At 43.6% G+C, this 25,758-nt stretch overlaps 1 protein-coding gene across 1 annotated transcript in view; it reads right to left on the bottom strand.

Moving 5' to 3' along the window:
- LOC126412605 (D-aspartate oxidase) overlaps positions 1-25,758 on the bottom strand; it is an 85,188-nt gene that overhangs the window by 31,551 nt on the left and 27,879 nt on the right. Inside the window, exon 3 of the mRNA XM_050082272.1 lies at positions 15,783-15,992. Coding sequence (XP_049938229.1) covers positions 15,783-15,992 — 210 coding nt within the window. The remainder of the gene's footprint in view (positions 1-15,782; positions 15,993-25,758) is intronic.

Genomic DNA, 25,758 nt, shown 5'->3' with positions numbered 1-25,758 from the left:
TGAAAATTCGATTAAAGAAAACATAAAAACTCTGTCGGCCATATAGCCTACAAGAGCGAAGCAGCAGGCACTAGGCTAGTTTGAAATATGGCATTATCTAACGATCTTAATACTAAGTTGACAGATAATGTACGGAGTTAAGACGCACTAAGAAGAATAGCATAAAACAGAAGTTGTGGGGAAAACTTACTAGAAGATGGGATAAGTTAGTGGGAGATGTTCTATGATATTCAGAAATGCCGGAAGGAGCAATAGACAGGAAAACCGGAAGAGGCAAAGGATAGAATACACGAGATGTGTTATAGAGGCTGTTGGATGTAGTAGGTGCATAGTAGATGAAAAGATTAGCATAAGAACGAATTATGACTTTAAAAATGAGTAACAAGATCTCGATTAGTGCTAGCAGCCTGATGAGGTATAAGGCTTGCATGATGTATAAATAATGCCACCGGCCAAAATATTTGTCACACCTCTAAAAGAGCGCAGTGGTGGCTTTGGACCACAGTATGTGACGCAGAACTGCTACCTCGACGTCACGTGCTCCAAGTTACCAACCCAACGCAGGTGAAGGCAGTAGTATGACGGGCATGAGCAATCGGTTGTGCGGAATAGGCGCCGTCAGGCGCGTCTGCGTGCAGACGTGACAAAATGGCAGAAAGGAGCTATCTTAATAATTGGCAACCAATGCTGTACTGTCACAATTAAGTTGAGAGATGTTCAATTGACTCTTTTATTAGAACATGTTACGTGTTTCGGGATTACACTCATTTCAGACATCTCTTACAAAAAAAAGTACAAAACATAAGTGAACAGCACGCTCTACATGTCTCAACGTTACAGATATGAAATCGGGTCACATGAGTTACATACCACAAACTTCAACTCCTTCCTAACCAATCAGGCGTACACCCTTGACAGCTCAAAGAAAGTGCCGAATAACAGATGATTGTGACACAAGCAATCTTGAAGCAGAGCGTATACTGATGCTGAACGAGTCAACTATATCTTAGCAGCGAAGGGCCCTCGGTAGGTGGCGCTGAATGGTCATGTGCTCCATGCGTTCACATGTAACTTAATTATTATACACTCAGCATATAACATCTCACAGGGTGTAATTACGACTACAACCGGAATGGTACTTACGTTAACGTTAACACTAAAGGAATTTTTTAAAAATTTTTAAAAATTCCAAAATTTTTACTTTGCTATGCTATACCCATAGCCAGTAGTGGCACTAAGCACAACTCAACCCATAAGTCAATATAAATGAAATAATGGGGGGGGGGGGGGGGGAGTTCCTTCGTGAATAAACCTTTCAACCTCCCAAATCTCTAAAAGAATACCACTAAATTAAATGTAACCAACAGTACCCGTCTTTAACTAAAACCCTGTGATCAGCTCGCGTACGCAAACGTCTTAGGCGCCATCTGTTGAAACCAACGGCAACCGCGTCGGCGGTAGCCATCCGCTTATCGAATTACAGCCAAGTGATATTCAAGGGCCATGATTGGCCAAATAGAAGCATTCAAACAACAACTTACACCTCTCCACCACATGGAAAAAAGTTTAATGGTGACAGGAAGAGCATTTTCATAAAATCCCAAAACACACACGTGGGTTATACCTCATACATTCCTTATATACACTAGTGGCACGACAATTGCCCGAATCCTACCTATGCTATCCGGATACTGGAGAGCGCTAGATTTAAAAAAAACAAAAACATCAAAAGTGTTAAAACTTTGAAGTCCAAAATCAATAAAATAAACCACTGTGTCACCAAGGACCAACCAAAGGGTACGGTGGTGAACAAATGCGTATGTGCCAACCTATCTACCCATCTAACTTCCCCTGTATGCCGTTAAACTAGCCAACCACTCAGCAAAAACCTAGCGTATCATAACGGCGCATGAACAGAACACCGCCATCTCCTATAAAATACACTGTCATAACTTCATATGAGGGGCTAACAGACACCAAACTCAAAATAGTATCCGTTCAAACAAGCCAAAAAACCAGTTTTCCCACCGGAATCCTGTTCATTAAAGACTGGGTGGGCAGCGTGCTGCATACGCGCATAGATCTCCTGATCTTCAAGGTTATCTAAAATCTTCTCTTTTGGTTCTAATACAGAATCCTTAGGCTATCTTCTATCGGGGGCAGCTTATGCCCAGTCTCCCTCATATGGCACCCCAGCCCACTATTATTACTATAGTTACGTTCTCTAAACCTTGTGGCAAAATCCCTACCCTTCCCAGCACAGCCTCCACATTTAATTTCGAATACACCGCATTGCTTAACCTTATCTGTTTTTCCTTCTTCCGTGTGTCGTAATATCCCCCCCCCCCCAACTTCTTCCTTTTATGGAAGCCTACGCGAACGCTAGCCTTCCTGAAGGCTCTAGTTATTTTTTGGCAACATGGTCCAAAATATTCCACTGACACAAAATTACTATTTAATTTTTGGCTGCCCGGCTGCCGCGTCTTGCTAAGAATTTTAGCTCCAAACTCTCGTATAAATTTTTCCGAGTACACAGTAGCCCGCCCAATCCTTACAATCATTTCAATCTCCCTATCAGTGGCTTCTTTGCTCAAATTAAATCTGTATAACCTGTTAAACATTGACGAAATAAAACGCCCTTTTAAGTGCGGGAGGGGGGGGGGGCATGAATCCGCCGCAATTATTATGTCTGTTGTCTCTGGCTTCCGAAATATGCCTATTTTCAACCCATTCCTATTCTTAGTAATTTGTAGATCGAGATAGCTGAGGGAATTTTCGACTTCTACCTCTACTGTGAACTTAATTTTCCCATGCATGCTATTAAACTGAGTGGCTAGCTGAAGTACCATTCCGGTTGCTAGTCATAATTACACCCAGTTAAATGTTATATGCTGAGTATATTATCATTAAATTACATGTGAACGTCCTACCGAGGGCGCTTCGCTGCTACTTGACTTGTTTAGCGTCAGTATACGCTCTGCTTCAAGACTGCTTGTGTCGCAGTTATAGTCATGAGGTATTGGACACTTTCTTTGAGTTGTAACGGCTGTACGCCTGGTTGGTTAGGAAGGAGTAGATGTATGCAACTCATATGACCCGATCTCATTTCTGTAACGTTGAGACTTGTTGAGTGTGCTGTTCACTTATGTTTTGTACTTTTTTTGTAATAGTTGTCTGAAGATGGATGTAATCCAGAAACGCGTAACATGTTCTAATAAAAGAGTCAATTGAACATCTCGTCGTGACTTTATTGCGATTTACAGCATTGGTTGCCAGTTATTAACATAAAAATGATCGCAGGCCTCAGACGGGATTTTATGTTCTGTATATAAGGAGCTATCTTGTCTGGACGTACCCATGACCACACCGCGAATAAAGTTGCCCGATCTGCTGGTCTGCAAACGTGTGTGCACCACTCGCAGCCATGTAACACGTCGTAAGGAGAGTGGTAGTAAAAGAATCTTTGCCGAAAGGGGTCGGAAACGAGTTTCGTTTCTTATCAGTGACTACCGGTTTCAAACTACACAGGAACCGCTGTCTACAGTGAATGCAGGTCCATCTCAGACAGTTTTTGGACGCACATTGCGAAGAGAACTATGTGTAACGGATACTTCCAGTCGGGTACCTCGTGAAAGGCCGTTGTTCACAGCGGCACATAAAGCTGCGCGTCATAAATGGGCTAAACGGCATAGAAACTGAACAGCAGCTGAATGGAGGCGTACGGTGCGGTTCAGCGAGTCCGTTTTGCCTCTTTGCCAGTGATAGAATTGGCGCTCAGTAAGTAATGCAACACTTTCTTTCTGAAAGCCGGTAGATTTTATTCAGGATTCCAATACGACATGTTTTCCGCAGTCTTTGGGCTAAAGAACCCTATTTTGCGACATAATCTCCGTTCAACGCGATGGCATTACGCCACGTTACTGGGAGGGCCTGTATGCCAGCGTGGTTGCACTCTACTGGTCCATGTCGGAGCTAACGACTTGCTGCATCAGCAACCTCCCCATCATCCACGCACTGCTTCCCGCGCAGAGCATCCTTCATTGGGCTAAGCAGATGGAAGTCGAAGGTGTGACGTCCGGGCTGTGGAGTGGAAGAGGAAGAAAGTCTAGTCATGTTTTGTGAGTTCGCCGCGGGTGTGCAGACGTATGAGAAGCCTTGTGTTGTCATGGAGAAGGAGAAGTTCGTTTTCATTTTTCTTGTAACGAACACGCTGAAGTGCAACATTGCAAGAGTCACTTCTGTGTGCGGCCCGCAGGCACACGGCAGATCGGACAGGTTTGCGTGGACGCTATTGCGGTGATGGCAGACGTCTCGCCCAACGACTCATCGTGTTTTTGTTCATTTCCAGATCCTCGTAAACATTCTGCAAGCACCTATGAATATCTGCGATGCACCGGTTTTCCGTCAAAAGGAACTCAATGATGGCTCTCTGCTTGGAACGTACCTCCATTTCCCGCGTCCAGCCATCCTGATTTAGCTTTTCCGTGATTTCCCTAAATCGCTCTAGGGGTTCCTTTCAAAGGGTACGGCCGACTTCCTTCCCCGTCCTTCCCTAATCCGATGAGACCGACGACCTCGCTGTCTGGTCTCCTTCCCCAAAACAACCAACCAACCGTACCTCCATTACAGACGCCATTTTGAAAGCTATGTATAGCATCGCCAGTTCTCGGAACTTCATGAAACTACAGAGGCTGAAGCGGGAATGTTCCACGATGTCACAAAAAAATGTCGCGTTTTCTCAACAGAAACTGACCGAGAAAAACTGTTGCATTACTTATTGAACGGCCCTTGTACAAGGTGTCGAGTGCATAGACGTTCGAAAAAGGAGTTTAATCAGCACTATACGGGGGGGAAAGTTCAGGCTGAAGGCGTTTCTGTGATGGTTTGGTGGTATTTTTCGTACCGCGACGGCCACGTTATTTCAGGTTGCTCTGAATATGAACCAAGATATTAATGGGTGCAGAAAGTTTGAGACTCAAAATCCTGAAAAACGCCGGAATTTATCACCCTAAAATTTCTGCTGTCTTGATGACGTATGTGAATGAATAAAGCCGGCCGGTGTGGCCGTGCCGTTCTAGGCGCTTCAGTCTGGAACCGCGTGACCGCTACGGTCGCAGGTTCGAATCCTGCCTCGGGCATGGATGTGTGTGATGTCCTTAGGTTAGTTAGGTTTACGTAATTCTAAGTTCTAGGGGACTGATGCCCACAAATGCTAAGTCCCATAGTGCTCAGAGCCATTTGAACCATTTTTTTAATGAATAAACGTGTAGAGTTATAGCGTTATGCTGGGTCATGTTATATGAACTCATGTTTCACTTACGTGTGTAGACATTTGTCTCTGTATGGTTTTGTGCACATTGTGTTTGAGGTACTCGTTCGGCTACGGACGGCGTTGGGGCACAGCAGCCGATGTTGGGACGTCAGAGTGAAGGCAGAGAGCGCTCACCGCCAAAGTGGCTGCAAGGAATACGCCAGACAGAAGATTCCTTGAAACCTGACGAACAATGCTGTAGAAGAGAACATTGAGCTGGATGTATATCTTAAGTAGTCTCCTTTATTAAGTCTCTAGATGGACCTCTCTTATGATAGCGTGGCAAGTTGTGTGACTGAAACTGAAAATAAAGGAACTTGTTAACGAGAACTCCATTTACCGATTTAAATAGGATAAGTAAATAACTGTTTTGTGTGGTGTACTACCGTTCGAGAACCGACAGGGAGTACTCCACGATCGTCATGGTCACAGTTTAGCGCAGTATCGCTAACAAATTCCTGCGGCGCTCCCACAAGTTTTATTTCAACATCCTGGGTTGCCATGCTATTTACATGTTCCATAGATCGTTTGAACGATTCTTTTATCGAAATGATGTGGTAATAGTCAGTTTACAGTATATGTGTACGCGATTGGAGTCAACACTATCTAACATATGATTCTTAAACCTGCTCATACCTCTACACTTACCTAGGTTTCTTTTCATTTTCTTTCTTTTTTTTAACGCGCTACCAGTTTTTAAATAAAAATTCGTCCGTGAAATGGAGGAAGATGTCCAGGAGAACCGACGTTAGGTTAGGTTTAAAATTTGCTTTGCCACTTATCAGACATTTTACGTTATTGGATGAATCAAAAATGTTTGTTGCTGAATGCTGAACTTCTTTCTGGGCCACTGACTGCTTTAATAATGGATAACAACGGTAATTTTTTCCTCTAGTGTTATAGATAGACATCATTATTCTTCTGAAATTGTGATGGGCTATTTATGGCGAATTTCATTAACGTATGTGTGTATTGTGATGGTGCAATGAAAATTCCTAACTCCTTGAAGAGACGCCCACATGACGAGGCGCGTTAACAACGCATGTTATTCTTACTGCTTGTTTTCGTGTAATTCATACTGCCTTTCTAAGCACTGAGTTATCCCAGAGAAGTGTTCCATAATCTATTATTGAGTGGAAATATGCAAACTGTGTCACAGGTTGATTCGTGTGTTTCCATACGAAGCGCAGAAGTAGCCGAACTTAATTGTATGCCAATGAACTGGAGAATTCTACCTTGTTTACTGACTCCTGTTCATGTGCTATATGAACATGTTGTATGACTCTATCTGTTGCATAGAAATCCAGATGGGGTTTCCTCAAAATTTAGGAAGAGTCCATTTTGAGAGAACCAGTTATTAATTCTTTGAAAAATATCATTAACAATCTCTTCTTTCTTTCTCTCTGATGCGCTTTATTATAAAAAGTGTTGCCTATTTTGTACTTCTGTATCAATAATGTTATGTGGACACTCCTATCTTCCAGGATGACAAGAGCCGTGTTCTCAGGGCTACAAACATACGTTCCTTGTTTGACAAACACTCGGGCACCCTATCGTACCACGTCTGGCCCACTGTATCAGCTGGTCTAATCCCTTAGACAATGTCTGGGACTGTTTGGAGCAGCAGGTGAAACACAACACTCATCATCCTCGCAATTTGGTAGCTCTGTGGTACCTAATACGAATGAGTTGCTTCAGCTGGGTAGAACGCTGCTGAAGAAATTATAGACCTTCTTCCTCCTGAAGTGAGGCTAGAGGAAGTGTTACATGGTACTAGCCTGATGTCTCGTGGAGGTAAGTAAGTTTTTGTTCAGTCAGCTTCCTTCCATTATATAAACGACGTTTTCGGGGAGAGGGATCAGGGCGAAAGAAGACGTAAGCCGTATGTGGTATATTTTAGTACCATCTAGATAGCGCATTTGTCCAGCTGTTGTGAAAGTGTTTTCAATGTTTGTGGTGTTTGATGTTTTGTGTTTGGGGAAGTGATAGACGTTTTGAATAAAGATACATTGAACAGTCGTGGAGATGATAAGTATTGCTCAAATGGCTCTGAGCACTATGGGACTTAACATCAGAGGCCATCAGTCCCCTAGAACTTAGAACCACTTAAACCTCACAAACCTGAGGACATCACACACATCCGTGCCTGAGGCAGGGTTCGAACCTGCGACCGTAGCGGTCGTGCGGTTCCAGACTTAAGCACCTAGAACCGCTCAGCCACACTGGCCAGAAGTATAGTTAGTATGGGGTGTGTGTAGAGCTCGAGCACTATAGCACAGAAAAGCTTTCTGACCTGACCGCTGGGTGGGTGAACCCCGTTGTTCTGAGGGAGCGGCCACCTTAGTTGTCTGTCACTTGTGACATTGGGCACTGCGAGCGTTCTCCCTGCTATCCCTTTACTACACAGCGTAGCCCCGCAGTCTTGACGCACCATAGCTCCACGGTATATTTTTCATGAGCAGACACACGTGATTATATGCATCATTGTGTTCAGTTTTGGTTAAGGCATCCTTGTCTGTTCCAATTTCAAGTGGACTTCAACTGATCTTCCCAGCTCTTCTCAGGACGCCCAACATTTACTATCCCTTGAGATGTATAGTTGTGTATTAATGCAGGTATTAGTTCATTTGACATCCTGGCCACCTCCGTAGCTGCGTGGTCAGCAAGTGTAGCGGCACCACCGTTAAGGATAGGGAAGTTAGTTTTGTGCGATTTTCAGAGCACGAGTTACAGCAAGGTGTGGGCCGGATTGCAGTAAGTTACGCATACCAGCTGATGCAAAGACAAATAGAGGCCACGGGGGTGTAGAACTGCCGGAGAGGGCGCACACAGCAGTTTTCATGCCGCAAGTCACAGGCAGAAGGGGGCCACGGGCCAAACTAAGTGTTATGCATACGTGACTCGGAGCGGTGCGTTAACAAAACAGAGGCGCGCAACAGAGTATAAATAGGTGCCGTTTTCTAACGAGAGTCATTCAAGTGTAGCAGCTCTCCTGGACGGTGAGACGTGTAACACCGCCGGGCTACACGCAGCAACAGATGAGGCGAAGCGTCCCAGTCCACGGCGGGACGTTGGTTCGACCCGCTGAGGCCGACACGGGGTCTGCAGCCAGCCAGGGTGGGCCACTCCTCAGCTCGCTGCCGCGGGCAGTTGTCTCGGCTCCCGACACGCGCCGGAGTCTTCCGAGGCGAGCGCTGCAGACTCGGACGCCGGATCTCGGGCGGACGTTGCCGCCGCATTCTCAGCTACACCAGCGAGGAAGAAGCGGCAGTGGGGCCGGCCTAAGGCTCTCGGCGGAGCAACGCGGCTCACACCGAGCAGCGCTGAGTTGGCTGCTGGCGCAGCCATCCTGACGTAATCGGAACTCTGTAGCTGGCGTGCGAGGCCGGCTCGACACAGTGCGTTGCACTGGGTCGCTGGGGCGGTGATCTCAGCATTGCTGGGCCCTGTGACACGGACCAAGGTGAACGGAGCATTGTAGTAGAAACAAATAAATCACTTGGAAAGTTCTCGTCGAGTTTTAATACGGCAACTCCTGGCACCCATCCACTACATGTGCTGTCAATATGCCACATTTGGCGTCTGATACCACTACACAAGGCCCAGTGCCAAGCAAAGGGCCTGGGTTGGATTCTCGGCTGGGTCAGAGATTTCTGCTCGGTGACTGGGTATTGTGTTGTCTTCATCATGCGCCAACTAAAAATACTTGCACCGGGCGATGGGAGGGTCAAGCCACACGACATTTCATTTCATTTGACATCCTTTGAATGTTTCTGTACTTCTCTATTTACTGAATTATTCTTATGATTCCTAGTTCCTTTGTAAGTTTACAATTCTTTTTCCGATCTGTGAGTTTGTAACCAGTTATTGGTCTTACGAGCCTCATCTCTGCTGCTTCAATCCTCCTCTGTTGATTGGCGTTTATAGTCCAAGCCCCTAATCCATACATTAGAAATGGTACTGCTATCCCGTTGTAAAATTTTAGTATTGTCTACTTCCTAAATTTTTTGGGGAGTGTGCGGTTTATAGTACCTACCAACTGCTGAAATTTTTGCAGTCTGAATTCTTGATCATTAGAGATAATATATTAAGTCTCACAACCCAGGTATTTAATGTCTGACTAACATAGTGGCAAACATGGGACACTAACAACATGATGCAGTCATTTCTGGGGGGTGTAATGTTAAAATTTGTATCCCTTTTAAATTCTCTCTTTTCCATATGAAATAATCATTAATACAGTGTAAATAACCACGAAAATACAAAACGATAATATTAATTATGTTTAGCAAATTGCCATTGGGATATATTTAGCAAAACTACTGCACATCTTGTAAACTGATACATTTGTGTTTTCCATTAGCTAATAGGGAAATTAATGCTTAGAAACATTTTGCATTTCTTTTCGAAGAATCAAAAGAACTGAAAATATAAAGTTTTTAACCTTAATCGAAACCACATGAAGAGTCAGAATATCCCAAATTACAAATTTTCACAACACCGTTTGCAGACCCGGGAACAGCAGTGCATGCATATTGCTTTTCTCCAGATCTAGCAAACATGTTAAGGCTTCCTTTCCTTGCTAGTTGGGCAGAATCTGCACGTTTCCCTATTTCAGAGCCTACATCTGCTAGCACTGCTTCTTCTGTTGCAGCATCTGCACCTAAAAGGCGGCGGGTCATTAGTTGTGAGTCCTGCGTATGTCTTGGGTTCTGAGCCCGTTTTTTCGTATGTTTTAGCACGAGACTATAAGCTAGCTCTTTCAGGAACGTACCTCCGTCAACAGGATCCTCATCTGATGCACTTTTCTGTGAAATTGACGCATTTACTGTGCTGATATCTAATAAAAGGTTGAATAAATACATCGATCATGCCGAGTTCCTCGACTGCGGCAGTATGCGGAGAACTTTTCGTGTACTTCGTCGACATCTCCTTTAGTGACGTTGTGGTGACATATGATTTCTGGTTTTTGAGAACACAAATCGTCAGCCGAGCTACAATGCTTGGATGAAACAGAGTGGTGTCTTTCGTAAAGCCGTGCAAAGACGAATCAACCAGTCTATGCTTTTTGGCTAAAATGCCTCTGGAATCACTTTCTTCATCTTTTTTAGAGTTGTAACAAAAGTTAATCCTCTGTTTCTTAACTATCCTACAGTCTGTATTGATCTGAACCAGTCGTCAGCCGTAATGTTATGATTACTATTATAGATTGATTTACGCAATCGCAGCAGAGACTGCATTGGTGTCAATAGTTTCTTTTCATTGTTCGGCAATGTCTCGCCATCGGAGCCTTTTCCATTGTACATGTACCTATTATGGAAGTAACCGCTCTTTGCACCACACAAGGACATTACTTTTAAGCTGTATTTATCAGGCTTCTTGGGCATATAGAGCACAAATGAGAATTTCATGGAAGGAGACTAGTTTCTCATCTACAGTAGCACATGTGTCTAAACTGTAATATTTTTGAGAATTTTCCACAGTTTTTCTAAAATGAAGAGAAGGTATAATAATTTTGTCAACTTTGACCCTCTCTTTTTCTACACTCCTGGAAATGGAAAAAAGAACACATTGACACCGGTGTGTCAGACCCACCATACTTGCTCCGGACACTGCGAGAGGGCTGTACAAGCAATGATCACACGCACGACACAGCGGACACACCAGGAACCGCGGTGTTGGCCGTCGAATGGCGCTAGCTGCGCAGCATTTGTGCACCGCCGCCGTCAGTGTCAGCCAGTTTGCCGTGGCATACGGAGCTCCATCGCAGTCTTTAACACTGGTAGCATGCCGCGACAGCGTGGACGTGAACCGTATGTGCAGTTGACGGACTTTGAGCGAGGGCGTATAGTGGGCATGCGGGAGGCCGGGTGGACGTACCGCCGAATTGCTCAACACGTGGGGCGTGAGGTCTCCACAGTACATCGATGTTGTCGCCAGTGGTCGGCGGAAGGTGCACGTGCCCGTCGACCTGGGACCGGACCGCAGCGACGCACGGATGCACGCCAAGACCGTAGGATCCTACGCAGTGCCCTAGGGGACCGCACCGCCACTTCCCAGCAAATTAGGGACACTGTTGCTCCTGGGGTATCGGCGAGGACCATTCGCAACCGTCTCCATGAAGCTGGGCTACGGTCCCGCACACCGTTAGGCCGTCTTCCGCTCACGCCCCAACATCGTGCAGCCCGCCTCCAGTGGTGTCCGACAGGCGTGAATGGAGGGACGAATGGAGACGTGTCGTCTTCAGCGATGAGAGTCGCTTCTGCCTTGGTGCCAATGATGGTCGTATGCGTGTTTGGCGCCGTGCAGGTGAGCGCCACAATCAGGACTGCATACGACCGAGGCACACAGGGCCAACACCCGGCACATGGTGCGGGGAGCGATCTCCTACACGGGCCGTACACCACTGGTGATCGTCGAGGGGACACTGAATAGTGCACGGTATATCCAAACCGTCATCGAACCCATCGTTCTACCATTCCTAGACCGGCAAGGGAACTTGCTGTTCCAACAGGACAATGCACGTCCGCATGTATCCCGTGCCACCCAACGTGCTCTAGAAGGTGTAAGTCAACTACCCTGGCCAGCAAGATCTCCGGATCTGTCCCCCATTGAGCATGTTTGGGACTGGATGAAGCGTCGTCTCACGCGGTCTGCACGTCCAGCACGAACGCTGGTCCAACTGAGGCGCCAGGTGGAAATGGCATGGCAAGCCGTTCCACAGGACTACATCCAGCATCTCTACGATCGTCTCCATGGGAGAATTGCAGCCTGCATTGCTGCGAAAGGTGGATATACACTGTACTAGTGCCGACATTGTGCATGCTCTGTTGCCTGTGTCTATGTGCCTGTGGTTCTGTCAGTGTGATCATGTGATGTATCTGTCCCCAGGAATGTGTCAATAAAGTTTCCCCTTCCTGGGACAATGAATTCACGGTGTTCTTATTTCAATTTCCAGGAGTGTAGTTTGAAAGTCAACAAACCGTAAGCCGCTCAACAACACTGGGAAACTGCTCCCATGCCGTGACACATTTGAAGATTTCCCGACCTGATCCAACAGTTGCAAATATATTATTTGCACTTTCGTGGTTGGATTTGAAGACGGAACAAAATACGGAAGTCCTAAATAAGCCAAAATTTCATCTAAATCCAGGTTCTGAAGTTCATCTTTGCTTTCGTCAAGGTCGTTGTGCCTGCTGTGTAACAAATCAGCTTAAATCACTTAAAGTCCAGCTCGTATACCAGTCAGGTTCCTCTCAGAGTACGCTGATGCAATAGCTCTATATTTAGCAATTATATACAACCGCTCGCTCACAGAAAAATGTGTACCTAAAGACTGGAAAATTGCTTAAGTCACACCAGTACCCAAAAAGGGAAGTAGGAGTAATCCGCTGAATTACAGGCCCCTATCACTAACGTCGATTTGCAGTAGGATTTTGGAACAAATATACTGTATTAGGAAGTACCTCGAAGGAAACGATTTATTGACACATAGTCAGAGCGGATTCAGAAAATATCGATCTTACGAAACACAACTAGATCTTTATACTCATGAAGTAATGAGTGCTATCGACAGGGGATGTCAAACTGATTCCATATTTTTAGGTTTCCAGAAGGCTTTCGATACCGTTCCTCACAAGCGTCTTCTAACCAAACTGCGTGCCTATGGAATATCGCCCAGTCGTGCGACTGGATTCGTGGTTTCCTGTCAGAAAGGTCACAGTTCGAAGTAATAGACGGAAAGTCATCGAGTAAAACAGAAGTAATATCTGGCGTTCCCCAAGGAAGTGTTATAGGCCCCCTATTGTTCCTGATCTACATTAACGACATAGGAGACAATCTGAGTAGCCCCTATTAGTTTGTTTGCAGATGATGCTGTGATTTACTGTCTTGTAAAGTCGTCAGATGACCAAAACGACTTGCAAAATGATTTAGATAAGATATCTGTATGGTGGTAAAGTGGCAGTTGACCCCGAATAAAGAAAAGTGTGAAGTTATTCACATGACTTCTAAAAGAAATCTGCTAAATTTCGATTACGCGATAAGTCACACAAATCTGAAGGCTGTAAATTCAACTAAATACTTGAGGATTACAATTACAAATAACCTAAATTGGAACGATCACATAGATAATGTTGTGGATAGAGAAAAACTGCGATTCATTGACAGAACACTTAGAAAGTGCAACACATCTACTAAAGAGACTGCTTACACCACACTTGTCTGCCCTATTCTGGAGTAATGCTGTGTTATGTGGGATCCGCATCAGATGGGAATGACGGATAACATCGAAAAAGTTCAAAGAAGGGCAGCTCGTTTTATATTATGGCGAAACAGGGGAGATAGCGTCACAGACATGATACGTGAATTGGAGTGGCAATCATTAAAACGAAGGCGGGATCTTCTCATGAAATTTCAATCACCAATTTGCTACTCCTACATAAGGAGAAATGATCATCACGGTAAAATAAGGGAAATTAGGGCTCGCACAAAAAAATTTAAGTGCTCGTTTTTCCCGCGCGCCTTTCGAGAGTGTAGAGAGACAGCTTGAAGGTGGTTCATTGACCCCTCTGCCAGGTGCTTTATTGTGAATAGCAGAGTAATCACGTAGATGTACATTTAGATGTAGACTCAATCTATTTTAGTGTTTGTCCGTAGTAGGATGTGATCAAGAACTTCATCGAAATAGAGATGCCATAATTAAATTGGGTCTTTTGAATCTCCTTTAGTCGACTTAGTGGATAGAAACTTAAGGATCACGTTATGACGAGGAGTTTGAACAGTTCGGATCGGAGGTTCTGTGGCTCATTTGTACTGATTCTTCCGTAGAAGTAATTTCTTCTGCGTTGGTCGTCAGATGGGTCACTACATTCATCAGCGTCATTTTGTGTCCCACTATGTTCTGAAAAAGATTCATGCTCAGAGTACTTTCAGTTTCTTCAAAATTATCGTCACAGTCACATTCCTCTAACCAACTGGTCACAGTTTCCACAAATTCAAGGTCTGGAGCGTTCACAAAAAATGGTTCAAATGGCTCTGAGCACTATGGAACTTAACATGTGAGGTCATCAGTCCCCTAGAACTTAGAACTACTTAAACCTAACTAGCCTAAGGACATCACACACATCCATGCCCGAGGCAGGATTCGAACCTGCGACCGTAGCGGTCGCGCGGTTCCAGACTGAAGTGCCTAGAACCGCTCGGCCACTGCAGCCGGCGAAGCGTTCACATTGTATTCTATCTGAATCGGGTCCTTTAACTACGGAATTACTATGTTTCTCCATATTTCATATGCTACGAATTAGAAAATATCAAGAATGGGCAACGAAAACAAAAGCAGAAAAAAATTACAGAAAAGAACGCAGTGGTGGAAATGACTGCGATCACTCACATTATAGGAACTCTGGAGTAACACCTCACACTTTTCCGGTCTAGTGACATCTAAACTCCAAGCTAATGTACTGATGGACGCAATAATGGGAAGGGAACTAGCCAAATCACCACGGTTGATAAAAGCGAGCGGGCAACACCACCTCACCGCGTTAATGAAACGCTTAAACTATTTATTTGTTGTAGCAGTTTGTCACCAATTACCTTGTAAGCGACAAACGAGGTACAATAAATCTGATTAAAAAGTGTGCTTTAAAGTGTTGCAGAAACCGCTAGCTGTTGCAGTTGCACAATCAAAACAATAAAGAAAGGGGTGAAGGGGCTAGCTACAAATACTTCCCAACGCTTCACTGCTTCCAAAAGACGGGGAAGAAGGAGAAGAAAATTTCATTTTAAGGTAACATTGCCTTACAGGTTGTCAGGGGACTGATACATAATTTTCATGTGACACATCTTCTTCGTTTTACAATATTTAACGTAGAAACCGGCGTTTTCCGCTGCGCTACATTTTACAGTCCTATTTTGTTTCATGAAGTTTCCTTCTGGTATGGTCGGACTTCCTTTGCTCTGCTTGGGCGACTATTTCTTCCTCTGTACTCTAGTGAGAAAGTGCTGATTATGAGCGTCTATATTTGTGCAGTTATTGCTCCTACCAACAAAACGTGTGAATATGGGAGTTTGCAAACTCTCTAGCAGTATGTAAGCCTGCAGGCTTTGTGGCCGTTGTCACTGAAGTTAAAATCTTCAGTGTTATTAGGCCGCATCATGTTTCTTCTAAAATGTTCGACGTTTCGACCCCTCTGCTGGGATCTTCCTCAGGATCTTTTGGTGTCCAGAGGAAGATCCCAGCAGAGGGGTCGAAACGTCGAACATCTTAGAAGAAACATGACGCGGCCTAATAACCCAGAAGATTTTTAACTTCTCTAGCAGTAGCTTACAAATTATATGAGCTATACTCTACGTTTGTGACTATACTTCAGCTCTCATTCAGACAGGGGAACCCACCACAACCGATGCCCCCTTCCCTATTTCGCAATCTGTGTAGACGCAGGCCAGCTTGCTTCTTACGCGGTGTACTCACGTGTAGCGCCTGCCGTGCTCAGCAGACAGCGCGTCCAGCTGGTGCTGGTGCAGGGGTGTGAAGCCCAGCACGTGCGGCGCCCAGGCCGGCGGCGGCCCAGGCGGCTGCTGGCTGACGCACACCAGCGGCAGAAGGCTCACTCCCAGCTCCGGAGCTTCCGGCCGCCGCCACAGCGACAGCAGGTGCCGGTACGTCTCCACGGCCCAGCGTCTGCCAAAACAGTACACACCCCGCCGTTACTCCAAAGTACATTTTGTTTGTTTTACGAAAGTTGAGCCGTGTGGTGATGTGGAGGTTGTTGTTGTGGTATTCAGTCCAGTCAACACTTGTCCCTTCTGTGCAAGCCTCTTCATCTCCTACTGCAGTCCCCATTCATTTGAGCCTGCTCCCTGTATTCTTGCCTACGTCTCCCGATACAAGTTTTACAACCCCTCTCCACCGAGCGAGGTGGCGCAGTGGTTAGCACACTGGGCTCGCATTCGGGAGGACGACGGTCCAATCCCGCGTCCGGCCACCCTGATTTAGGTTTTCTGTGGTTTCCCTAAATCGATCCAGACAAATGCCAGGATGGTTCCTTTGAAAGGGCACGGCCGACTTCCTTCCCCAATCCTATGAGACCGATGACCTTAGTGTGAAAGGTATGTGTTAAGGTCTGATCAGGGTAGATCCAGAAAATAAAGTCGGTAGTTGTAAACCGCAAGGTGGAATGAGTATAATATCTTTGAGTAGGAGGATCTTTGATGCTTAAGAGAGGCGGGCGCGCGCAGTAAAAAACTCGGGAGTCGCAGCTAGGTGCCCGGAGGAAGCAGACGTGTGGTGACAGCTTTAAGGTAGGAGTCACGCTCGCTGTGCAGTTACCCTGAGCAAACTTTAGCGCGTAAATGAGAGAACATATATAATGATTTCAAAATGGTTTTTGTTAGATAATGTTCAGAGTTAGGTTTTGTATGTCCAAGGTTTGACACAGTAAGCGTTTTCTAAATTATTATGTAAGAGTGATTCGTGCTACAAAGATGTTGGAAATGGTAGTTTTTGTGTATGACATAAAATTTTAATAAAATATATGTATATTGACATCAACATTGTGTTTAAATCTGACAGCCTGAATCATAATCCACATTCTTTGCTTGTATTGAACATGAAAATGAGTAGGAAAAGTAAAGTGACCCACCAATGAAAGTACGTAAAGAAAATGAGGCATCTGTGCAATACATATGTGCAGTTCATGGTTTGAAATCGATTTTGGTATAACTAAAGTTATCAGAGCAAAGTTATTTCAAATAACTAATTTTATGCCATTGCACAACTGGCATTATTTAAGTCAAGATATAATTTCATTAAGTAAACATCAGGGCCAAAAGTTAATTTTTCAGTACCGTCTTAATGCCATTGCACAAACGGCATTATTCTCTTAAACTTGATTGCTGAGTCAAATGCATGTTGCATTTCTGGCGAAATGGAGGAGTGGAAGAAACAAGTTCACAGACGCAGTCAGATGCAGGTTTGTTGAATAATTAATTTGGAACAACTTATTCTTTGATACTTTCACTAATTAAAAAGGAAACAATTTTGGTTAGATACTTTCAACTGTATGATCTCCTTCCCCAAACACTCCAACCCCAGCCCCCTACCCCCATTCCTCGCCCCATACTTCCCTCCATCGTCAAATTAACTATCCCTAAATACATCGTGATGTGTTCTAGCAACAGATCCCTTCTTTGAGCCATGTTGTCCCATAAATTTCTTTTTCTCCCCAATTCCATTCAGTACCACCTTCTTATCCGATCTACCAATCAAATCTTCATCATTCTTCTACAGCACCACGTTCCAAAAGCTACTATTCTCTTCTACTCTGAACTGCTTATGTCCACATTTCACTTTCATATAAGCAACGGTGTTCGCTTATCACTTGCTAATGTTCTACAGCACGTTGTAAATATCGCACAAAAATTATGCCATTTCGCTTTGAGTGCGAGATTGAAACTGCACAAAAATTACGCTATTTCTCTTCGAATGCATGCCCGTATTAAAATAAAACTATTTGATGTGCTATTCAGCGTGCAAAACCATGTTTCGTAGTGCTCTTTCCACAGTAGCTAGAAAAGCGTCGAGTGCTGGAATGAAGGTCAGCCACTCTATGATTAACTCAAAGAACCGACACAGCTGTCTGTTTTCTACTGTGGATGCTCTGCTGTGACGTCATCCCTTCTAGCACCACGTGCACTACGTTACTCACTGCACCAGGTCAGGTCCGGATCTACGGAGGGGGAGGGGGCAAGCAGGGGTATCTGCCACAGGCAACAATTTCATCTGTCAGGGGGCGCGAAATACATATTATTGAAGAAAAAAACCTTGTTTGACAAAGAGCCTGGCATCCAGCGGACGATGGTCCATCGATCGTTCATATGATTTTGAAACGCATCCCAGTTGGGTTTTGAACAATTTTGAATACATTCTAAGTTGATTTCTGAACGAATCATAAGTTGATTTTTTAATGCGTGCATAGTGTACGTAATGTCTCTGCCAGGAATTCCACGTCACATCTAGTAATAACATGTCTCACATTTCGTCGAACATACATGTTTTAAATATCAAACTATTCAGAATGATGGGCTCTACAAAATAAACAAATTTTTGAAAAATTGAAGTTTTTCAAATTTTTGACGACTTATCTCAAACACTCGAGGGTTGAGGGGGGGCGGGGGGCGTGAACGCAACTATCAAGCTTTTCCCCTGGTTCGGAAGTATCGCAGATCCGGAGCTGCACCAGGTCAGTAGTTTTCTTTGAAATTGCGTGTAATGTATTGTGCAAGCATATAGTATGATGACTTTTTTTAAGAAAGCATTTTCGTGATGAGACTGTGTCAAAGTGGCATAAAGCACCGACTGGTAGTTTGTGGACCCAGGTTTGCTTCACACTGATACCAACTTTTTCCCTTTTTTTCATTACTCACAATGTTAAATCATTAATTACAAAATTTTAAAAAAATTAACATATTCGATTTAGTTATGATTACTACTCCTGTAAGTCAAATTGCTATAGACTAGATAGCGCTAAAACAAACGCGTATAGCTATGAGTAAATTTAGTATGACAGTGTTTTCTGTAGATGATCTGCTAAAGATGCCCTTCTCCAATAGATCCTTGGAGGAGAAAGTGAGATTTAAGGACTTAGGAGCTGTACTTCAAATGCAAATCTAACAACAGAGGGGTGTGGGTCGAGCTTACCGATTTCCCTTACAAAACACTGAAAATTTTGAAATCTTGCAAAATATTTTGAACAGCGTCTTAATTGTCCAGTGCAAATTCATAACCTCGAATACTCAAACAGTCACGAAAATCTTAAAGAAGATTTACCCCAACTATCAAAGAAATTGAAGAAGTTATTAAAACCTTATAAAGCTAGAGGAGATGACAATTACAGCAGAACGTCCGAAATGATCTGTACCAAAAATAAAAATAAAATGAGCTAAAATTAACCTTTGCGAAAACCTGGAAAATAGAAAGTATCCCAGGAGAGTGGAAGGTGGCCTTGATACATACATCACATAACAAAGGCAATAAACAAGACGTTAAAAAACAACAGTTGCATTTTCCAATATTATACTAAACAGATAAGAAATAGCATTTGGGAGTAATTAAGGTGAATATCAAGATGTTTTTAGGAAGAGCACATCATTCAACCATTTGACACAGATTATTGAATTCAAACGGACAGTATTTTCTTAATTGCATCTAGTGTATTGTGCAAGTATAGAGTATGATGAATTTTTACAAAGCTATTACTATGATGGCACGATGGGTCAGTGGTATGAAGCATAGACTGGTAATTTTCGGACCTGGGATCGGTTCCTGCAGGTATCAAAACTTTTTTTTTCATTTCATTTTATTCTTCATAATGTTAAACTATTGATTATAAAATTTAAATGTATTAAAACAGTTCAATTTATATGCGTAAAATCGATATATTCCGTTTAGCTATGGTTACTACCGTTGCAAGTCAAAAGGCTAAGGGTCACCACACTGTAGAACATTGGTAAAATTTTGCACCAGACGTCATTGTGTTTAAGGCTACATTCCATACAGATACCTTCAGAAAAGGTTTCTTAACATACAATTTATATTCGTTGTTAACAGATTCCTCTTTTCCAGAAATGCTTTTATATACTGTCTACTATGGCCGTCGTCAACCAAATGTAGGTTTGCCTTTCTTTGATGTATCGACTAAGATAAGACGTAGGATCAGTATTGATTTGCGTCTTCCTACATTTCTCTGGAACCCAAAATCATCTTCCCCAAGGTCGGTTTCTACAAGTTTTTCCATCTTCTGTAAATAATTCGTATTAGTATTTTCAGCCATGGCGTGACGTAAAGGCAACGTTTTGGTTTCAGAGCCAAGCAATGAAATATATATTGCAAGAATAGAACGAATGCTACTACATCTGGAAGCTGCAAGAAATATCCCGTGTGGTTAATCCTCGTTGTACTACAGCACGTGTTTTTTAAGCAGGCTCGATTTTACAGCAATATTTTTGCACCAACTAAACACCTAATTTACGTTTATGAATGAAAAGATATAACCTTTATGGTAATAAATCAGTTAAAATTTTGAACTGTTAGTGATAGGGTTTAAATGAAGAGATTTAAATGATAAATTGATGCTCATTGCTGCTTTCCATTAGTTTCTATACCACACAGCAGCCACATTACGAAAAAAATCATTATTCGGCAAAAAGAAAGAGATGTTGTAAAACTCATGATGTTAGAGAAGGGAATGAAGATTGAAACCGACAGAAATGTGTACCATAAAATGAAGTTACTTGAAACATCGGGGGAACTTAAAACGTTTTTTTCGGGATTTAGTATTTTTGAGCTCGAGAAAGACTGTGATGTTGTTTATATAGTGAATGCGCATTGTAAATCTGTTTAGTCATCAAAGAACTGGAAATACTTGGAAGATTATTAATTTGTCATAGATAAGTTGGATTACAAAATTATTGAAAGAACGGAAAACGAAGCCGTGAAAAAAATAGCTTGGAAACTTCTTTTTTAGGGCTTAAAGTATGGCATGCGTATAACTGAACCAAAATATCAAGTATACTTTCGTTCATGATGAAACAGATGATTGCTATCATGCTTTATTATCTGTATATGTTTATTTTACGTAATAACCTTATTAAAATGTGTCCAATGTAGGGTAATTGATAGAAAACTCTGAAGTCTACAGAAGGATATGACTTTATATTTGCACCTGAAGACGAAGTAAGTTGGCTAAATGTTGACGATATTGGTCACGACTTGAAACCATTTTTTTGTAGAAGGGGAAGACAATCCTTTCCAGTTGAACTGTACTGAACTTTTGGGAAAGTGTCGTTGTTGTTGCTGTTGTAAGAATCGTGTATTTGAGAAGAATATATAGCTTTATAATTACTCAGGAGTGAAAAAGGTAAATCAAATTACTTGTAGTCATGTCTTCTGATCAGAAGTAATCTCTACAGATTTCTACAGCAAAAGATAATGTGATTGTACAGTGGCATATGCATCACATTGGAATGTAGGATAGTGTCAAAGTTTTCACTACTTGAACTTTCAGTTGTTTTCTTCATAAATGGGCCCACTGCCATCAGCTACCAGGTAAATGAAAACAGATTTTCAGTGAGGCTGTAACTTTAGGTAATATCTCCATTTGCTATTGGCCAAAGTCAGCCTCATGACAACTACCAAGTATTTGCATATTACATTGGCCTGCAAACTTGAGAACGACAGTAACTTGAGAGATTGCAGCGCACTCTCACTTCGGATTCGATGTTATGCCACTTCATGTTCCTAGGGATTATGATCTTCATGGCAGTTTGACTTCATACATCACGATGAAAAGGTTGGCAGTAATTAATGCTTTTGCTTGCGTGCTCTAGAGAAGGAATAATGGTAAGCTTTACCTGCGTTCAAAGGAATAGGGTGCCGATTTAAACGACTGCAGTAAAAGCACGGTGACGTGGGCCGAGGCAAGCGCGTTTTTTTCTGCTGAACCTGGATGGAAACATTTTCGGATGGCCGAATTCTGCATTCTGATTGTGCAGACACGTTGGTTGGCACCAGTCGGTTGGCATCCGTGTCCAGGTAGACTGACTAGTGGCGAGAAGTAGCCGCTGCAATGGCCAGCGCATTGTAGACCGGCAATAAAGCAGAGGATGGGGCATTGTTAGGCAGGAAGCTGATGGGACATCTGTGTGCGATCCGCGAATTTCCGTGGGACAGGTCACTGGCGCTCAGGCGTCCAGACTCTGTTACAAAACATATTTGTGAAAGCACGAGTCTTTTAGCGAGTTTATTGCCATTCTTTGGAAACTTTGAAATGGGCACAACAAGAGAGACAACAAGCTTTTTATGGAGGGCTATGGTTCCATCCTGGTCATGTTGTTAGCGAAAGACATGGCGTAAACGTATGGGAAAGAGGCTGCGAAACTTAATCTTTTTTCCTTTTCTTCCAATTAACTTTAAAGTCTCTGATTGGTCAAATCGGTGTATGCAGAGCAAAGGGCGCTCTCCCAGCTTCACATGCCACGCTCCAGCTCGTGATTGGCTTGTGCTAAAATGGGGAAGTCTCAGATGTAAATGGGCTTTTGCTACTGAGCTGAGGAGGAAAGCGGACAGAAAGAGAAGATTACTCTTGTACTGGCACTTCGCTAGTAAAGAACTGTAGGTCTCTACCTAACCAGTGAGACTTGTGTCCTTTGCTAATTAGCCACTTAGAGCCTGTGCCAGTTACCTTCTGAACTGTCAGAGGTACTGCTTCTAGCATCACGCACACAACGACTGATGCGTGGGTGTACTTGAGTCGACTGTCTAAACATTTGACATATTCCGTCACGCATAGTCATGGGACGGAGTATAATTGGTTTGGCAGAGCAACAAACGGATCCACCTGCACACTGGAACCCACCAGGGTTTCAGAGGCTCATAGGGAATTACCTGCATTCCGAATTAACCGAACGCGAGACCGCGTGCTTGCATTTTTCGGGCGCGCGCCATTAATAACAGATTGCGGCCGTCCGTGATTCCAGTCGACGAACGCATCGAGGTGTGCCGCCCTGACCAGCAGGAGGGTAAAGTATTCGCTGCTACGACGTGGGGCTCCAATATATGTTTCTCAGCACCCTGTTCTTTCAAACCATATTTTTCTTTTTTTCAATAGTAGAGTATAGATGCTTTGATGGTGGCGTAGTTTTTGTGCCATAACCCGGATTCACGTGTATGAAGTCAGATAAAGGGATTAGTGTTCCGGTTAGTGTCGTGTGTCGATTCCCATATGATCACTTTGTCCACCATAGACCCCATGTTAGTCAAATGAAAATGTTTGTGTGAGGGTTCTTTAGTCTTTTTTTGTCTTGTGATGTTAAGAATGAATAAATCTATTGTCATTTAGATCACAACTTATCCCCGCATTCTGATTAACAGTACCTTGCCATTTTTATTTAAGTCCAGACTCTTGGTTCAAATGGCTCTGAGCACTATGGGACTCAACTGCTGAGATCATTAGTCCCCTAGAACTTAGAACTAGTTAAACCTAACTAACCTAAGGACATCACAAACATCCATGCCCGAGGCAGGATTCGAACCTGCGACCGTAGCGGTCTTGCGGTTCCAGACTGCAGCGCCTTTAACCGCACGGCCACTTCGGCCGGCTAAGTCCAGACTCTAAAAGAAAGTAATAAGCTTGCAAACTTTCGCATGATGTGTCATTGCCAAGTAACATACTACGTCGATTAAACGTGGACTATAAGTTACATAGAAAGAACTGCTACAATGCAATGCAGAAGATAACTGAAATAAATACCCAGTCGGAGACAGTAATTACACTGAACTCTCCGCGACACATGATGGTCCCCTGGACATTTTAAAATACGAGACATGGTTCTTAATAGAGAATGTGGTCACCACGGACGGCAGCGCAAGCTGTGCAACGTAAGCCTATGGAGGCCATAAGGTTGGTAAGTCGTTCTTGTGGTAGGGCGCGGTTGACAACTGCTGGATGGTCTTTGTTGCATGTGGTCGTTATGCGATACATCCCGTATGCGATGCATACCACAAGTACTCGACGACATTTAAGTCGGGAGAACGGACAGACCAGTCCATTTACAGAATATCCTCTTGTTCCAAGAGCACCTCCAACTGCTCTTTTCGATGCGGTCGCACATTGTCATCTAAAAGAAAGGAAGTCAGGGCTGAATGTACCCCTGAAAAGATGCACCTGGGGAAGGAGTACAATGTCGCAATGTCGTCCACTGACTAGTGTACCTGTTCAAAGATTTGGAGTTCAGTACACTCACGCAACGCGCTGCCTCTCCACACCATAACACATGGCGCACCAAAACGTACATGTCCGACAATGTTGCAGGGTGGGTTACGAGTTCTCACCTCTTGCCATATGAGGGTACACCCAGAGTCACTACTCAGACCGAATCTGCTCTCATCCGAGACAAGCATGCGATCCCACTCCTCCTTGGTCCATTCTCCATGCTCTTGGCACCATCGCAATCGGTGCCGCCAACATGCAGGTGTCAACAGAAGACAACATACTTATCATTGGGCAAAGGGGCCATCTCCATGCAGTCGTCATGCCTCTGTTGAGCGTGCGATTGCGGGCCTTGCTGTCATGTTGTAATTCCAACCGCTGTGTGACGTAGGTCCCTCTTGCTGTTGCACAATGTAGCAGTCGTCTGCTGTTGCAGTTGACCGTCGTCGAACACCACCTCTTCTTCGGCCAGCAGGACCTGTGGTTCAGGCTGCTCCCCATGCATGTGAGACAACGCTGTGAGCAGTGACAAACTTCCCGGGCTACACTCGTCAGACTTCTTCCTTCTTCCATTTTTCCGACGATTCTTCCCCTGTGATGCATATGTTGACTCTGGACCATGTCGTGAAGAAAAATAACACCAGTGTACTGCAACTGCTCGCTGGTTGACACACATTGTGTTTTCCAGTTCGTTCAGCTGCCTCATGTTCTGGAACCAGCACCATTTGGCGCTGTAAACAGGCTCACTTCAAGCCATGTGATGTCCAATATTCTGAGTGCGACTGGGAAACCTCTGCAAACACACTTCCACATTTTCATTCATTTTCACTTCGTTGATATGTTACGTTACTTTATCTATCTCGTCCTAAAGTTATGCAGAGCAATGGGTTCAGAAAGGGGCCTGAGCAACGCAGGCAGCTGCAAAAACTGGTGATTTCACAAACTGGGGAACAATCAAGAATGGGGTGCCACAAGGTTCGGTCTTGGGTCCTCTGCTGTTCTTAGTATATATTAATGACTTGCCATTCTATATTCACGAAGATGTAAAGCTGGTACTTTTTGTCGATGATACAAGTATAGCTATCACACCCGACACACAAGAATTAACTGGTGAAATTGTAAATGATGTTTTTCAGAAAATCATTAAGTGGTTCTCTGCAAATGGGCTCTCATTAAACTTTGACAAAACACAGTATATACAGTTCCCCACAGTAAATGGAATGACTCCATTAATAAATATAGACTTCCATCAGAAATCGGTAGCTAAGGTAGTATATTAAAAATTTCTAGGTGTCTGCATTGATAAGGGGTTGAACTGGAAAAAACACACTGAGGATCTGCTGAAACGTTTGAGTTCAGCTACTTACGCTATTAGCGTCATTGCAAATTTTGGCGATATACATCTGAGTAAATTAGCTTACCACGCCTATTTTCATTCTCTGCTTTCGTATGGCATCATATTCTGGGGTAACTCATCATTGCGTAAAAGAGTGTTCATTTCACAAAAGCGTGTAATTGCTGCAGACACTTATTTAAAGAGCTAGAAATATTCACTGCAGCCTCACAAATATACAGGGTGTTACAAAAAGGTACGGCCAAACTTTCAGGAAACATTCCTCACACACAAATAAAGAAAAGATGTTATGTGGACATGTGTCCGGAAACGCTTAATTTCCATGT

The sequence above is a fragment of the Schistocerca serialis genome, chromosome 7, assembly GCF_023864345.2.
Source record: "Schistocerca serialis cubense isolate TAMUIC-IGC-003099 chromosome 7, iqSchSeri2.2, whole genome shotgun sequence".
Taxonomy (NCBI): Eukaryota; Metazoa; Arthropoda; class Insecta; order Orthoptera; family Acrididae; genus Schistocerca; species Schistocerca serialis.
This window is presented reverse-complemented; position numbering and strand designations above follow the sequence as displayed.